At 37.0% G+C, this 17,976-nt stretch overlaps 1 protein-coding gene across 2 annotated transcripts; it reads right to left on the reverse strand.

The window, feature by feature from the left end:
- Positions 1 to 72: 72 nt before the first annotated feature.
- On the reverse strand, positions 73 to 17,742 carry ValRS (Valyl-tRNA synthetase). Of its 2 annotated transcripts, XM_053754229.2 has the most exons (20): positions 17,506 to 17,742; positions 16,979 to 17,146; positions 16,432 to 16,565; positions 15,647 to 15,805; positions 15,260 to 15,521; positions 13,524 to 13,654; positions 12,977 to 13,074; positions 11,333 to 11,457; positions 10,338 to 10,483; positions 9,210 to 9,399; positions 8,662 to 8,754; positions 6,671 to 6,859; positions 6,417 to 6,523; positions 5,492 to 5,719; positions 4,617 to 4,758; positions 3,697 to 3,867; positions 3,263 to 3,457; positions 2,131 to 2,306; positions 1,585 to 1,690; positions 73 to 887 (listed from the first exon to the last, which is right to left on the reverse strand). In XM_053754229.2, exons 1-20 carry the CDS (start codon positions 17,668 to 17,670, stop codon positions 672 to 674), a joined length of 3,201 nt encoding a protein of 1,066 aa, XP_053610204.1. In that variant the 5' UTR covers positions 17,671 to 17,742; the 3' UTR covers positions 73 to 671. The 2 variants fall into 2 exon arrangements, with proteins under 2 accessions (XP_053610204.1, XP_053610206.1); XM_053754231.2 differs by lacking the exon at positions 8,662 to 8,754.
- Between the last annotated feature and the right edge of the window lie 234 nt (positions 17,743 to 17,976).

A 17,976-nucleotide genomic window follows, 5' to 3' on the forward strand; every position in this document is an offset into this window, starting at 1 on the left:
TTGTGAGTGCGAAGCTGTCTATCATTTTCTGTCAACGGGGCCCAAGCCAGTTTTTGAATAAAATAACATAAGTATTTTGAAGCGATTTTATTGCAAAACCAAATAATTTAAAACTAAACAAACTTCAAAGCCACATTTTTCCTTAAAATAATTTTACAACTGTATTTTTCATTTTTGAAATAGTAAAATCCTCTGCATTTCACCATATAAGGTACAGTGGTCTTAAGAGGTAGTTAATGACATTTTAAAATGTATTTTAACTTATTTTTTCTATGAATAAATTACATAATAAATAGAGAACGTCCAAATATACACATGTCTTAATAGAAATGCAAGTTAATGAAATTCAAAACAAAAATCGTGATGTCATCACCGTACAAAAATTATATTTTCTAAATATTATATTCTTTGTAGGTATAATAATTTATTATCACAATTGGTGTGAAGTAGGTAGGTTAGGCACCTAAACATATTGCAACATAAGTTCTTGCTTTCCTAATACTTTTTGTTTTCCATACGCTGTGAATAGCTACTAGGTCATGACAGAACCGCTTAACAAACCCGTCTGCCTCAGCTCCGCGCACCGTCATACAATTTTTGTTAAAGAAATGGTGATAACGCTCCACTTTGTTTATGCTTCGTGGTGTCGCATATTTTACGGCTTCTTTCATTTACATCAATTTCAAAGTTTCGATCGCGGCTTGTAGCCTCTCGATCTCCCCTACAGACTGCGCAAGTTTCTCAATATTGGATTTTTGCACTTCTACAGGAACTTTGGTTGTATAGTCGTCTGCCGCAATAGCTTGTTGGAGTTTGCTGATCGTTTGGGACAAGGAATCTTTCTTCTTTTCCAGTTTCGTTATCTCTTTCTGGGGGTCGATGAGGCCCTGGAAACAATGATTGTTATGAAATTTATGTTAATCAGATCTTATAATCATATTCATTGGTAGCCTACATCTACAGCATCAAAGCACAATGCCGCCAAAGCTGCTTATGCAAAAATAGATAGTTCGCAAATACGACGGATAGATGGCGCCTATAGTGGAATTGACAAGACTACATCGCGGTGTTGATATTCGCAAGATTGGACGCTTAGGCTAATGATTATTCACTGCATTTTTATATATGCTCAGTACATGGAAAACAATATCTTACACATGAAATGTCCAGTGAAAGAACATAACATTTCGACTTTGCATACTAAGCCGAACAAACAGCGCATTTGTATGGGAGCACAATTGTTTTAGTAATTCTTCAACATAGATTAGATGGGAAAGTTTTATAACTTTAACCTGAGGGCGAAGCGCGGCTTTGTTATCTTCTCACTAATCGATCTAAGCGATCCGAAGTGAGACGCAGTGAACCAATCAAATTGCAGTGTGGTTGTCGTCGCGTCACAATGACGCACTGTGATTGGGTTAGTAGCGTTGTTACTTGCGTCTCACTGCGAATCGACGCGATGTTGAGATGTAAATGACAAAGTCGCACTACGCACACTGCTAATGAAGTTTGTGAAAAATATTCTGTATACAAACTCCACCGACGCCATTGCAAAAATTGGGTTAGTTGATAAAAAATACTAACCTTCAATACCAATCTAACTTCGATCTTGTCCGACACGGTGAGGATGGAACAGCCCAATGGAGCCTCATCTTCGCTCAGTTCGCTGTTAGCCAGAGATTGTAGACTCCTGAAATTGATTTCAAAAAATATTTTTAGGTAAATTTCGTAATACTGCGTAGTCAAAGCTGAGTAAAAAACAATTTTTATTTCTAACTCACACAAAATCACTTGTATTCTAATATCAAAACAAAAAATATATGGAGCATATCAAACGACCGAAGTATGAAAGGTACGTGCGCGTTTAATACGTGTAGCAATTATATACATGTAGCTTGGATTCTTGAAGCAAAAATTCCTAATGCACTTTAATTAGATTAAAAAAAAAAAGTAAATTTCGTAAATAATAAAACTGATTAAAATTTAACTGTTGTGTTTGGCTTATTTGAAATTCAAAATTCTTTATTCAATATAGGATGATATACATTACTTATTGACGTCAAAAGTTATGTATGTCATTTAAATATCTTTATCTATTTATTTATTTACGCAGTCGAGTAACCAGCTCACCTGAATAGCCCCTTCAGTTCTTCACACCTGGGATCAGTTATGATGAGATGTGCCGTGGTCTTCTGTTTATTGGTGAGGTTGTACTCTGATCGGGTGGAGCGGATCACGTGGACCATCTTCAGTACTGTGTCCACTGAGGACTCCAGATCTTCCGACCTCCATGGTGTGTCAGAATCCTGTCAAAGGCCAAAGGAAATTTATTTGCAACAATATCCTTCTTTTGCAGTCGGGTGAAGACATGAGTCTGTCTGTTACGGGTTAACCGCTGGATCGATTTTGATGAAATTTGGTATGCATGTAGCTAAAACCCCCGTTCAAACATTAGACTACTTTTTTCCCAAAAAATATATTGACTATGATGGGGGTGAAAATACACGCGAGCCGAAGCCAAAGGAAAAATATATTTATTTAATAACTAATATAGTTTTTTAATTTAATTTCCGTGCGTTAATTTCCGACGCGAAAAGTTACTTTTCCGGGATAAAATGTAGCCTACGTCCTTCTCCACATTTCAAACTACATGTATGTAAAACTTCCAGAATATTTGTTGAGTAGATAGAGCGTGAAGAGGTAACAAGAAAAACAAAGTTACTTTCGCATTTATAATATGTGGTCGTTCAAATGAAAAGGGACCTTATGGCGGCTAGCGCTTAGGTCTTTATTGCCGTTGTTTTGTATTGGAATAACGGCAATAAAGACCTAAATGCTAGCCGAATATTAGGAAGTTAGAATTGAGTAGTTAGAATAGAAGAGACATACTGTCGGCGAAACGCCCGATGTCGAAACATTCTGACGCAATTGTAAACGGTGGCGCAGTGGTAAAGTTCTTGCCACTGAACCGAGAGGTCCCGGGTTCGATCCCCGGTCGGGTCATGATGGAAAATTATCTTTTTCTGATTGATCCGGGTCTTTTTATGTATTTGATATAAAATATAGAATCGTTGGGTCAGTATCCCATAAAGTCTCGAACTTACTTTGGGGCTAGCTCAATCTGTGTGATTTGTCCTAATATATTTATTTATTTTATTGTCGGAGAACCGTTTCACACTTGTTAGGATTAGGATATCTTAATCAATGACCTTGTCCATATGACACAATTTTTAATTTAAGGATTCATCATTCAGTTTCTTACCGTGGGATAACTGGCAACACATATGGACGGGCTGTCCCTCTTCTTACTGGGCAACCGCTGGTACAGCTCCTCGGTCACGAAGGGCATGAAGGGACTGAGCAGTTTAAGCCCATACTCCAAGGTTGTATACAGAGTGCGTCTGGCGGTCGATTTCTGTTCCTCTGTTCCGGACGCGAACACTGGCTTTAGGTATTCCTGGAAATTATAAACGCAGTTATATACCAACAAGCTGTTTACCCGCGGCTTCGCCCGCGTAATTTTCCCACGGAAGCAGTTATTTTTCCAGGATTTAATTTAGCCTATGTCCTTCAAACTGCATGTTTGCAAAATTTTATGAAGATTGGTTGAATTGATTGAGCGTGAAGATGTAACAAAGAAATAAACAAACTTAATTTCGCATTTTTAATATTAGTTAATATAATAAAGGCACTTACCAGATAGACATCACAGAGGTCGTACAACCACAGGTTGTAGCAATGCGTGGTGCTGCACGGGAAGTCGTAGGACTGGAACCCGAAGTTCACTTTGTTGACGGCGAGGGACAAGCGCGACAGCATCCACCGGTCCATTGGGGATAGATCTGAAGGTAGATTCGGTTCGTGGACCTAGAATATGTTATTAGATTTATATTCGTGTTTGTTTTAGGGTTTCGTAACCAAAGGGCAAAACGGGACCGTATTAATGAGACTCCGGTGACAGACGGCTGTCACTATATCATCATGAACCATGACAGACTGTTATAATTTTCACAGATTATTAATAATTTCACAACATTTCTATTATCGCTAACAATAAATATTATAAAACAAAATAAAATAAATATTTAATGAGTCTCCCATACAACAAACGATAGGTACGCGCACGGAACCATTTAGTGCGCGAGTCCGATTCGCACTTGGCCGGTTTTATTAGTAAAGGAATCACCTTTAAAATGTGCTGATTGTATTTATAAATTCACTTCATATGAGTTCTACTGCACCGCTCGCACCCGACAAGAAGACGTTCATTGAAAAGTGAACTTTAAACCATACTCTGTCGACATACTTTAGATTGACATCAAATGAGCCGACTAGAGCTATTCTCGAATCAGCGTGGAAGAAACAAATCGAATCAAAACAAATTTATAGCAGTTTTTATATACCACCATTTGCTTCCGGTTAAGGAAAACATCGTGAAGCAACCTGCACACCGGTTGACAGTTTAACTCACTAGTATGCGATAACTTGCCACTAGATGTCGTAAGTAGTCGTAAAAATTAATGTCAAATGGCTTAAGCAACTTGAATTAAATCTGACATCAGTGTCGAGAGCATGGGAGACGATAAGATAAGACGATAAGATTTAACGTTATATACCTCATAACTGGTATCCTTGGGGAAGTACATCAAGGCGAACTTGGTTGCGTTCCACAGTTTGTTGCAGAAGAAACGGTAGCCTTGTACGCGGAGGATATCTAAGTTCAAATCCCGACCTTGTGTCATAGCGCATAAGGCAAACCTGCAAAAAAGCGACATTTCTCATAAACCTAATTGACAATCATGGCACGTAAGTTTGTATATGTCTTATAATTATATTTGCTCGCCAACCTTGGCGAGCAAGTATAATTATAAGAACATCGATACGTGCTTCTAGTGAAGGGAAACTTTCGAATTGATAATATTAAGCACTAAGAAGCTTTAATTGTAGTAAAAATAACAGCTATTTATTGTACAAGAAATAAATATATTAGGACACGGATTGAGCAACTTCTAGACTTGTGTTAATAATATTAAGCACTAAGAAGCTTTAATTGTAGTAAAAATAACAGCTATTTATTGTACAAGAAATAAATATATTAGGACACGGATTGAGCAACTTCTAGACTTGTGTTATGGGATACTAACTCAACGACACTATATTTTATAACAAATACATATATAGATAAACATCCTCTTGGATGTTCAGAAAAAGGTCATTTTCCGTCATGACCCGACCGGGGATCGAACCCGGGACCTCTCGGTTCAGAGGCAAGCACTTTACCACTTCGCCACGGAGGTCATCAAATTAAACGTTTATTTATAGATTTAAACCTAAAATTATACGCGCAAAAGCGCCCTTATTGCTGCGACTAATTTTAACAGTCTGTCTATAATAGAAAATAGAAGGTGCTGTGAAACAATCAGTCATAGTGTAACCAGTATTACAGACTGTAGACAAGTTTTTGGAATCAATAAAAATAGGAAATACTCACCTCAACGCATCAGTCCCACATTCAGGTATGCCGTTAGGATAGTCCTGTTTCTGTCCTTGTCTAGCTTTATCCACCTCTTTCGGATCTAGATTGGACTCGTTCAGCTGTTCATGTAGCTGCTCCAGGGTCACCCCCCTGACTACGTCCACGGGGTCAATGACATTGCCGAGGGACTTGGACATCTTGCGGCCGTGCGCGTCGCGGACCATCGGGTGGAGATATACTTCTCTGTCGATGCAATATGGTTGGTAAACCAGCTGTCAGACTAGGTGACGGCTGAAAATCATTGCTGGCCATTTTTGCTTAGCGTGACACTGAGCCGTTAAATATTGAGATGCGCGCGCGCACACACCTAGTACCTAAGCTTTTCTATATTTGAACATTTGCCCGTACCGCGCACAGTAGCATATTTTTGACTTCAAATCAACAAAAGAAGTTTATATGTATATATGAAAGATATTTCTAGCGGTCCGTCCCTGAGTCGCTCGGGTATTGGTATGGAGTAATAAGTATATTAAGACTATCGAAGCCAAACTTCGCTTTTAATGTGTGTAATTTATTATGTGAAATAAAAAAATATAACTGAAACGAGCTTTACAGAGGGTCGTTTGGCTTAGGATAATCTTATCTATACTATTAATATAAAGGTAAGCGTTTGTGAATTTCTAAGTTTGAGATGGATAATATCCGAAACTACCGAACCGATTTCAAAAATTCTTTCACGATTAGAAAGGTACATTATCCAAGATTGCTATAGGCTATATTTTTTCTCAAAATTCCCACGGGAGCCAAATCTCGGGCAACATCTAGTACATTAATAAAGTGACCACAAATACATTATACTTCTGCAATATCTGAAGGTTGAGAATTTTAAATCATTACTGCTATCTCCTTTATTTAGAAAAATATCATCTTATTTACTTACTTGAAGGGCAATTTCCCCATTAACCGCTGTCCGAAGAATACCATCCTTGCCACCCAGAAGAACAGGATATCGTGGCCGGTCTCCAACAGCGTGCCGGGGTAGAACGCCTGCAAACAATTGCAAAGTCACGTCGTGTTAAGGAAAACGCGCCTAGAGTATTGATGAAAATGTTCCTAGCGTTTTGCTGAAAATGGTCCTAGTGTGTTGGTAGTAACACGCCTGGGGCAAGGTACGAGTGCTGAATAACTATTCACCTTAAGATCTTCAGTCTGGTCCGGCCATCCGAATATTGAGAACGGGAAAAGACCCGACGAGAACCACGTGTCCAGCACATCCTCGTCTCTAACCAGTTTAATCTGGTCTGCGGGCACTCCGTACTTGGCCGACGCCTTGGACAGGGCTTCTTCGTCTGAATGCGCTGACACCCAGAGTTCCTCTTCTTTCTGTTGTATGAGAAATTATTTTTTGGAATTAAATGTTGAAAATACGAAGTACAAATACGAAGTGGAATTAATCACAGAGTGCAGTTTTTAATATGCTAATGTGAGTTAGCGAATCGTGCTCATTATTTATGTTCGAATATTACACATTTTAATTTTTGGCATGTACTTATTAGTTTAATTAAAACGTTGTATGGAACTAATATGTGATAAAGACAAAGATTATTTAATTGCAAAAACATGAGTTTATTTTTTTTACAATGTGGTGTCAAAAGAAAAGCTTAATCCTACATGTTTCACCATCCACGGGTATGCAAATTTAAATGGAGAGCATGCTATCATCCCACAAAACAAAATCGAAAAAATAAAAGTAACTAAATTTCTGTCTAAATCTATCATGAAAAAAATCGTTCAAATTATAATAACATTTATCAATCAACAAGGACCTGAGGTGCTTTTTAAATAAATTTAAATTCTGATCTTTAATTCGTAGTGAAATTTTGTGATATATTTTAAGTGCCATACATACAATACTTTTACTAAACAAACATGTTATTTTTAGTAATTTATACTATTACTATTAGAGTACAAAAAGAAATTAAAATAACACAATAAATAGTGTTCCAACACTATGCAAAATAAAATAGAAACAATAACAAAGCAAAGTTTAATAAAAACACTAGTTTTTAGGTCAAATTGCTAACATAAATTAATATTGAGAATGAAATTGCACTATTATTATTAGCCTCTCTATTTGTGAAAAAAGACCTTGAAAATACTTGAAACCAAACACAATTTAGTTGTCATATGGGTGCAGTGCCAATGTTTTTTTAATCTTAGGCAGTGTGCTAAGTTGAGCAGCGCACGCGGCGGGTATAACCCGCTTTATTCCGTCTCATTCACAAATCTTGCGTGTGACAGAAACAGGCGATCGCGACGGATTCCATTCATCTCTCTTTGTGTTTAATGGATAGTGGACCACACTAAGCATTAAGCTCATATCACGTGACCGATGTACAGCCAACAGCACATCGAGTTACCCTGCATGACATGAGCCTATAGGTCGCGGTAATATTGCATTGAATTTTGGTAAGTTGACGTGCTGTTGACTGTACACAAAGATGTATACAAAAAGGAAAAAAAAAATATAGCTTGCTCCCGGCGCTATTGCTCAGAACGGCAGTCAAATATATGTCACAAGAACAGATATTTTCCCGCGCTCGGAATAGAACTCAGGTCCTCAACGTGGCGTCAAGATTACTACTCCGCCACTAAGGTCATCGGGAAAGTCTTACGCATATATTTGTGACCGAGACTAGATAGAACCAGCTGCGTGGTCCTACTCAACGCGGTGAACTGTCATTAACATGACATGGGTGACGAGTGCGTCAGCAGTACTAAAATGAACACCACACGCCACAAGCAAACATCATGCACGATTGACAATAAACATTGTCTGTCCTTATCATACTTATCACACACATTTAAAAGGTTAGAATATTTAATAATAGCGACATGTATGTCTGAGAAAGTACTCCTAATAAACATTTAAGGAACCGACGCTGCCCCTAAAGGATTTTTAAACGCAAACTTTTTTCGAAACTGATAAAAATGGTTATCGTATTTAAAAAAAGTAATGAAACCTAAGATTATCTATAATATAGATATATATATATATATATATATACGATTCATGTACCAATAAAACAAAAATAAAAAGAGAAAACATGGTTGCAACAAACAATAAACTCTCTCGCGTAATCAAAGGACAGACAAGGTCGATCTCAGCATAGATCGCGACATACTATAGTACCGGCGGAGTGCCTCGTGCGAACGCGCACGCTCTTCTTGCGTCCGGAGCGCGTGCGGCGGCGGCGGCGGCCCAAGTGTGGCTGCTCCTTTGCAACCCGACGGAGGGAAAACTAGATGAGTGCTATCGTAGTTTTTTGACACATTTCGTGAACATTACTTTTTTTTATTAGATTTTTATCTCCCAATAGTCATTGAGACATATGTCAAATACTTTACCCAATAATGGTCTGTTAAATGGTGATCAAATCACATTAGATAGTTTCCATCCATCAGATCTAAATATCAAAAACAAAATTTAGTGAAAATTAAAAAGAACTAAATCATTAATTTGGTCATCGATCATCAAATGAAATTTATCAATGAAAGTGACATTTGGTAATCTATAATGCAATTATTATTTAAATTTTATTTTTCACTCCGGCAACTACAGTCGCCATATATAACAAGTTCTCCATACTGCCACGTGATTTCCTTCGTTGCGCAAAGTATAAACCGGAATTCTGAACGAATGAACCTAAATGAACGAATGATTGAACCCTACCTTTTCAGGCAGCGTCACCCTATACGCAGGGATCCTGTGCCCCCACCACAGCTGTCTGGAGATGCACCAATCTCGGATGTTCTCCATCCAATGGTACCAGATCTTCTCGTGCACATCAGGGATTATCTTCAGTTCGCCCGTTTTGACTGCTGCGATCGCCTCTGCGGCCATCTTGTCGCATTTTATGTACCTGGAGAAATAATATTCACCATAAAATTTTAAATTATGCCAAAACATAAAATGGGGCTATCAGTACCTATTACTGATATGTGCATAGTCAAAACATAAAAAAAAAAGAAATCCAAAATTTATCCAAAAATATCTATAATAATTGGTTATAATACTTGGAGTGTGCCACCTGACTACTACGCTTCATAGTAAAGGTAGGTTTAGTGCAGCGGCAATTCTTTTTTAGCTGGCAATTCTTTTTTATTTATTTATTTTTTGCCTATGCCAGGGTCATTGTACGCGAGAGCGAGAGAACACGATAAACTATGAATTGGAATAATTGGACTTTCAAACTACGTCCATAAATTCATTGATATTTTGGGATAAACGCAAACCTCAATAACTTTGGGGATAAATGATAATATTAAATGTTGATTACTCACATGTATTAATAGGGCCTTTAATTGTTTTGGCATAATTAAAAAATTATGGAGTATATTTTATAACTAAGTTTAGATATTTAAACGTAGACAGAGACCACTATGGACATCGCCATATTTTCTGTCTCTCTCTCGTGCAAAGGGGAATAAGAGCGACGCACTATATGTATCAGTTATTATTAAAAATATTAAATAATAATTTCTATAAATATAATTTCGACAAAAGCAAAATAAATTGTACACATATGTAAACCTTACTCAGGAAATTAGATGGATTTTACAAGCTTATTGCGACTTTCTCGTTGTTTTTATTATTTATTTTTTGTTAAATACAGTACATTCTCAATTTCCTACTCCAGTCCTTGCGGAGTAGATAGAGCTCACAGGCGGCCGTCTAAATCCCTTATAATGATAAAGATACGGACGATTATGGCGTGTACATGACCTCTACAACATAAACTACTGTTGGGATTTGATCTCGACTATCGAATTTAGATCTTATTCATATAAATATACATACCATTGTGGCTTGAGCATGGGTTCGACGACATCCTTAGACCGAGAACAGAGAGGCACAACCATGGCGTTTTCTTTCGTCTCACGGTACAGTTTCAGCTGCTCCAAGGACTTGATGATGCTGCGACGGACGTCGAAGCGTTTCATGCCCTAAAAAGTAAAGTATAATTAAAAAGAAACAAAAAATACGCACAATATCATCTAGCCAGTATAAAATTCAAATTCAAAAATCTTTATTATACTTAGGATGATACACATCAATTATACACGTCAAAAACTTACTTAAAACTCAGTCTACATCCGTCTTCCAAAGCGCAGGCGCAGGTAAAGAAAAGCGAAAAAGGGAAAGCTTATTGGCTGGCTACCAGCTGCCTAGAGTGTATCCCACAGTCGCCTCATACGACATCGGGAGGATATCGAGTGGTCCTATTCTAGGGCGGAACCATACGCCTCGTAGGTCACTAAATGAAAGCTTGTATTAAACAAAAAATATATATTATCGGAGATAGTAATATGATTAGAGAAGATACTGGCTGGTTGAAACAATGCTGGCTGGATGAAACAGTGCTGGCCGGAAGAATTAAGAAAAAGAACTGATCAACTCTCACTGTCAAACTGTCATTCATGGCGCTTCGGGTTGATTGATCTCTGAGTCGACTTGACCGCTTGTCTGAGTTTGTTTATTATTTACGTTATTTTCATGTGATTGTTTGTTATATTATTTTAATTCATTGTAATTAAATAAAAGACTGGAACCTGGCTATAATTTCTACCAAATAATGAACGACGGGCCACCTGCCTAATAGAAGCCAAAACAATTTTTGTCCGTCTTTCTGTATGTTTGTTCGCGCATCACGCAAAAACTACTGAATGGAATTTGATGCGGGTTTTCACCAAATTATTATGATATTGACCAAAAAATAATTTCTGAGCGGACGCACATAACAAACGCGGTCGAAGCCGCGGGCATAAGCTAGCTGATTTGATTTTGAAACTCACAGAAAATTGTCCGCAGTTGTCCAAGGTCCTGCCCTCGTCGTCGAATATCGTGATAAAAGGTAGGTTGTGTCGCTTGCCGATCTCATAGTCGTTGGGGTCGTGGGCGGGGGTGATCTTTACCGCACCTGTAAGCAAACTCATTTATTGACTAGCTACTAGCTTTTGCCCGCGGCTACGCCCGCGTAAAATTATACGCGAATTTTCCGGGATGAAAGGGCATTAAGGTATAATGTCCTTCTCCGCACTTCAAACTACATGTATGCAAAATTTCAAGAAGATTGGTTGATTAGATAGAGCGTGAAGAGGTAACAAACTGACTTTCACATTTATAATATTAGTTAGTAATTTATAATATTAATCCAATCCTCAAGTGTTACAAAAAGAGGTCGCGTCGCGTACGGGATAAACTCAAAAACTACCTGACAGATTTTTGTATGGTTTTCACCAACAGATAGTTGTTTCCTGAGGAAGTATTAGGTGTATAATTTAATATGGTTTTACCCGAGCGAAGCAGGGGCAGGCCGCTAGTTAATTTTTAAAAATACTTACGTTTTTATGCACTTTTTTGAATATTAGACATTTTGATCAAATCCTATGACAATAATACTAGCGTACTTTCGGACAAAAAGCACCCTATGTGTTAATCCAAGATATCATTTACCTCAATAGCAAATTTCATAAAAATTGCTCATAAATTACTAGCTTTTGCCCACGGCTTCGCACGCGTTAATTTCAGTTCTTAACGGAATCGAAGTAAAATATTATCAGTTATTATTTTATCGCGTATTCTTAGACTGATAAGATTTATTTATTACTATAATTCAAATTCGTATTTATTGTCATCTTTAGTTGAATTCCCCGTTTTCCGCCACGTGTCTCGTTCCGAAATTTGTCCCGTCCCGTTTCCTGCAAATTGTCCCATGTCGTAATATTATTACATAGTGGGTTGGTATGGGATTGCTCATTTCTGCTCGTACGTCCCAAAAGCCCCGAGACCCAAGGCGCTTTTGTAAATATTCTGATGCAGAGATACGCCAAGTATTAGTGTCACGTCTGTATCCCTTACGGGGCAAATAGAGCCAAGAATTTCGGAACTCAACGACCAAATTTAGCCGTGAAGCGGCGGTGGGATTGATATTCAATTATTTCTTAATATTATTTTATCTAAATTGTATTCGCTCGTGGTGAGACAGCGGATGATAAATATATTGTGATAAATATAACAGTGTAAACACAAAACTTATATATGGAAATCTATGTTTCACAATAAATAAATTATTATGAACTAGCTGTTGCCCGCGGCTTCGCCCGCGTGAATTTCCACTGAAAGAGATATTTTTCCGATACGTTTCCGTTTACATTAAAAGGATTAGGATTATGAATAGTGACAGGTTGCTAGCATATCGCTCACGAGAAGAAAACATAATTATTATTTGTTAGACAAATTAAACAAAACCCCGACTTCCAATATTAATTTCGCTACAACCTTTGAACGGCCGACATCTATGACGCAAGAAAAAAAAAAGTAAACGAAAAGCGGTTCATCCGTCTGGGAGCTACGATGCCACAGACAGACACGGTTAAACTTATAACATCCCTCTTTTTGCGTCGGAGGTAAAAAATATGTTTAATAGCAAAACTGACCTGTGCCAAAGTTCATGTCGACGTAGTCATCACTAATCACCGGCATCTTTCTTTTGCAGAACGGATGCACCAAATACTTGCCGATCAAATGCTTATACCTGTAAAATATTCACTCAGGAGATCATTTATGGTATACATATAAAAATCTGAATTCTATGGTTTTCCACAGGTTTCGATTTAGATTTTTTTCAACAGAGCGGCAACGAGCTATGTCGACGCAACGGAGCCGAGCTCAAAGTTGAAATAATTTTTCACCTGCGCTTTGGACTTTGTAGACTTAGTTTAAAGAAAGAAAGAAAATATTTATTTGCCAAAAACATGAGTACAAATATATAAATTGACATTATAATGATTTAAACTTATATGTTCTACCGAATATAGGTATGCAAATATATAAATAAAGAAGAGCATGCTGTCCACTACAAATAACAAAAAAAATATATATATGAAAAAAAAAATATAAATATTCTTTTCACGTCAATAACTGATGTACTTCGTTCTAAATTGAATAAAGAATTTTGAATTTGTTGTCACAAAAGATACGAACCTAACATCATTAGGATGGACTGCAACAGCCACGTCTCCCAACATGGTCTCCACTCGAGTGGTAGCTACCACGACCTCTTCGTCTGAGCCGTCTGCCTTGTACGCGAACAGTACTAGCTCACCGAACTCCACCTGTTCACGAATCGAGGCATAATCATCGGATCAATCATTTATTTAATTGTGAATTATAGGTTGACAAATCACCATTGGATCATTCATAGTTTGTGGGCAAAAGCTAGTGTAGTGTTTCACTACATAATCAGTGTTTCTGTGCTAAGGTGCAGAAAGTTTCGCTGAGTTATAGCCTTTTTGCGTTGATGGAGCACAACAATTTGTTTAATTTTATGTTTTTTTTTATTATATATCTTCTTTGGTGTCTGTGACAAATGTAATATATTAAATTATATAAAGTAAAAGAATTATCTATCTATCTACATACACTATTGCCCGCGACTCCACCCGCGTAATTTTCGCATAAGACCGCGACAAAAGGCACCCTCTGCCCTCCGTACTTTAAACTACTATTCAAGAAGATTCTTGGAATAGATAAAATTGTAAAGGGATAAAAAACAACTTTATTTCCATGGGAATTACAATTCTACTTGGGGCAAAAATATTTTTTTTGTTTGTTTGTAACGCTATAACTTTCGAACCGTTGGTTCGATTTTGATGACATTTAAAAGGTATGTAGAATGTAGGTATGTGTGTCAATAGAATTTTTAAGTTCGTCGGGCATCAAAATCGGTTCAGTCGTTCTTGAAATATTCACAATTTTGTAAAAAAATATTGTGTTCGCGAGGTTTAAATTCGCGGCGAACTACTAGTAATATTAGTTCTTACTATTTTTCAATAAAACATTACTATTTCACAATTAAATTAAACATATTTGTGTGTGACATAATGATGATGCGGTTTTGTATAATTCTTATCTCGGCACAAGAAAGCATTAATCAGCTACAATGATTACCTTTTGTTGATTCGCAACGAATAATTCATGCTATTGTGTGCAATTTAATTGAATAAACATAAAAGTATAGAAAATTTGATATGGTTGTTTTGGAAAATTTTGTGGAATCAGAATTTCTTTCAAATTTTACAACCTATCAGATTAGCTCACTATTGGTAGCCCAGGGTTTTTATCTTTTTAAATATGAAACACAATATTCTATAGTCTAGATTGCAAAAAAAGACCAAATAATACTGAGATTAGATGACAAACCATACGGACCAACGTTGGTCCATATGGTTTGTCATCTAATCTCAGTATTATTTGGTCTTTTTTGGTATTTTTTAGTTGTTTGGTAGTTTTTGGGTATTTCGAATTTTCTTCAGTCGTTCTGAATTGTGAGTAGATTTAGCTTTGAATACTTCACTTAGAACATGACGTAAAATAATGCCTGTCAAAGAATGTCGTCAGGAATAAACTTGCCAATCTATACTATTATTATAAAGAGGTAAGCGTTTGTGACTTTGTTTGTGAGGTGGGTAATCTCCGAGACTACCAAACCGATTTAAAAAATTCTTTCACCATTCGAAAGGTTCATTATCCTAGATTGTTATAGGCTATATTTTATCTTAAAACTCCCACGGGAGCGAAGCCCCGGGCAACATGTAGTGGTAGGAAACCTCCGATACTTTATGTCGTAACCAGTCCTATTAGACCAAGATCCACAACACTTACTTATAAAATCAGAAAATTTAATTAGCACAAAATACTGAGTTCTTAGTACTACATACCTTCTGCTCATATCCGGGTATAGCCAGCAGCGTCCTCCCAGCCAGCTCCATTTTGTCCACCTCAATATCAGAGATGGCGCTCTTGAGCGTGCAGGACCAGTTGACGAGTCTGTTGGCACGGTAGATGTCGCCGGCGTCGTGCAGACGGACGAAGGCTTCGTTCACAGCGCGACACATTGTAGGGTCCATCGTGAAGCGGACGCGGCTCCAGTCGAACGATGAGCCGAGAGAGCGAAGCTGCTCGTAGATTCGATCTCCTTTTCTAAAAAGAAAAAAATTGATATTATTTTATACTAGCTGCACTCCGGGGCTTCGCTCCCGTAGGAATTTCGGGAGAAAAGGCAAGTGTTATCGCAGTTTGTTATATTAAATCTTTACACAACTCACTCGTTCTTCCAGTCCCAAACACGTTTGATGAACTCTTCCCTACCCAGTTCATGTCTCGTCTTCTTCTCCTCCCTCCACAACTTCTTCTCCACTACTACTTGAGTGGCAATACCTGCATGGTCACAGCCTGGGTTCCAAAGGGTGGTACGTCCGTTCATTCTAAAAAGAAAATGATTATTTTTATTTGGTACATGAAAATATATTGGTTATGTAAAGGATCATGGGAAAAATAATGGTAAGTCCTTCTGGCATGATAGGGACCAACATTGTTCAAATGAGTTTCAATCGACATTTCATCTCAGCAGTGGTCGTTCTGAAATGCCGGTAGTTTGTAGTTTGTGAGAAATGATTTAATAAAAAAATTGTTGTGAAAAAGTGCATGTGAAGATATAATTATTAATTAGAAAAATGTATGGGATCTGTGTAATAGGCAAATATGCATACTAATTAAATTCCTACTCGCTATACATAAAATGTTAAAGCATACTTTAATTTGAAATTGACAGAAAGAGACAGAACATACTTTACCTTAAAGTATGCTTTAATTTTTTTTAAATACCAGGTTTAGAGGTATCTTTGGAGAGAATAATGCCAACTCCAATATCAATATTGATTTCGAATTATAATAACCTAATTTTCCTGGTTTTGGAATCATCTTTGGAATAAACTGGGAACATGCTATGATGAAAGATATATTAATCACTTAGCCCCAGATAACAGTATATCATGTCATCCCCAGTATAATATAATGTTGTCACGAAAGGATGATATGTAAAACTACCTACCTGTGCCATCTTGTGATAGCATCTTCAACAGCATTTGTGAGTGCATGACCCAAATGCAACGACCCAGTGACGTTGGGTGGTGGAATTACCATCACAAACTTGCCCTTTGGGTTCGGGTCCAAAATTGACTTGCGCTGAAAATAAAACAATTCATTTTAGTAAAAAGAATAAATTGTAAAGATTTAGTTTATTAGTTAATACAATATTAACTCTAATGGGTATGTACCTACTTCATTTTGCTAAAACTTATAAATTTAAATTCTTATTGAGATAACCGAAGATAGCAGATGAACATTTTCTTAAACTGAGATAAACCAGAAATAATTGAACCGGGAGAAAACACTGGAAATCTACTTGGTTTTCCAATTGTATTTATAAGCTTGTTTTGTTTCCCACTGGGCAAAGGCCTCCCTTTGATACCCTGAATGACATTAATCTCTGATATTATTATTCATTCATAAGACAAAATTAATACACTAAATATTTATTCATCTGTTCATCATAAGCCAATAGGTCCACATAGGACTGAATATGTTCCTATACTCACCCCAAATTCTGGTTTGAAGAAGCCCTGTTTCTCCCACCATGCATACCAGGCAGCCTCAACATATTTAGGGCTGTAAGCATCAGGCATAGGCCCTGTTATATCCTTCTTGTCTCCCAGCGCAGTACTGGCAGTGTACACAGCACTTTCCTTTGTTTCTTTCACCTTTTTCTGTGTAATTATAAATTAGACTATAAAATGTTTTTTTTTTATAAATGAATAATTGTTTAAAAATAGATTGTGAGTCATTCAACTAGTAGTCACCATAATCATGGGCTCAAAAATTAAGCACAGAAATGAAGCAAGTTAAACTGCAGTCATCATAGTAATTGTTGCTTACATGATGCAACGGTAAGAACAATTGCTGGTGTCCTTTCACTTAGCATATTGTGCAAAAAATAACCTATGCTAACACACAAAAAAACCATTTTAATTGAAAATATTTCGATACATAGCTGAATTGAAGCTAAAATTGTGCATTACTATTAAATACACATTATATACCATCATATTAAAAGAAAAATACGAACTTCTGGCTTATCTTTTGGTACAGCTGTCGTAGCACTTTTCTTGTCCAATTTTGCTTTGAGCTTTTCTAACTTTGCCGCCTTTTCAGCCTCCTTTTTCAGCTGCTTGGCGGATTTCTCTTGAGGTTGATCCCCAGCAGGACCATTTTGAGAATCGTTATCAGTCATTATTACCGTAAAATTGCCGAAATTTTGAGCTAGGTAATCTGCCTGCTACACTACATACATACACATTTCAAAAATGTCATGCTGTAAATGGATGTGACATGACAGACCGATGACAATAACATTGATAGATACCTACCCACTGTCAAACGATAGACATTAAAAAGTTGCAAGCAAAGACATATTATTGCTTTGTATCAAGATTTAATTAATTTTGATGAAATTATTAAGTAGTTTTATCAAAAATTGTCTTGATTGTAGTACTTATATACTACCTAATTACCTATTTTTTTCAATGAAAAGATGATG

Source organism: Plodia interpunctella, chromosome 13, assembly GCF_027563975.2.
Source record: "Plodia interpunctella isolate USDA-ARS_2022_Savannah chromosome 13, ilPloInte3.2, whole genome shotgun sequence".
Classification (NCBI taxonomy): Eukaryota; Metazoa; Arthropoda; class Insecta; order Lepidoptera; family Pyralidae; genus Plodia; species Plodia interpunctella.

Bases quoted from the DNA above. Each gene is read 5' to 3' on its own strand.
- ValRS (XM_053754229.2), bottom strand. From the start codon at position 17,670: ATGACTGATAACGATTCTCAAAATGGTCCTGCTGGGGATCAACCTCAA. The intron at 13,075-13,523 runs GTTCGTATCTTT...AATATTTTACAG, and splicing joins GTCCATCCTAATGATGTTAG to GTATAAGCATTTGATCGGCA. The intron at 6,860-8,661 runs GTATGTCGCGAT...CTCATACAACAG, and splicing joins GGCACTCCGCCGGTACTATA to AAAGAAGAGGAACTCTGGGT.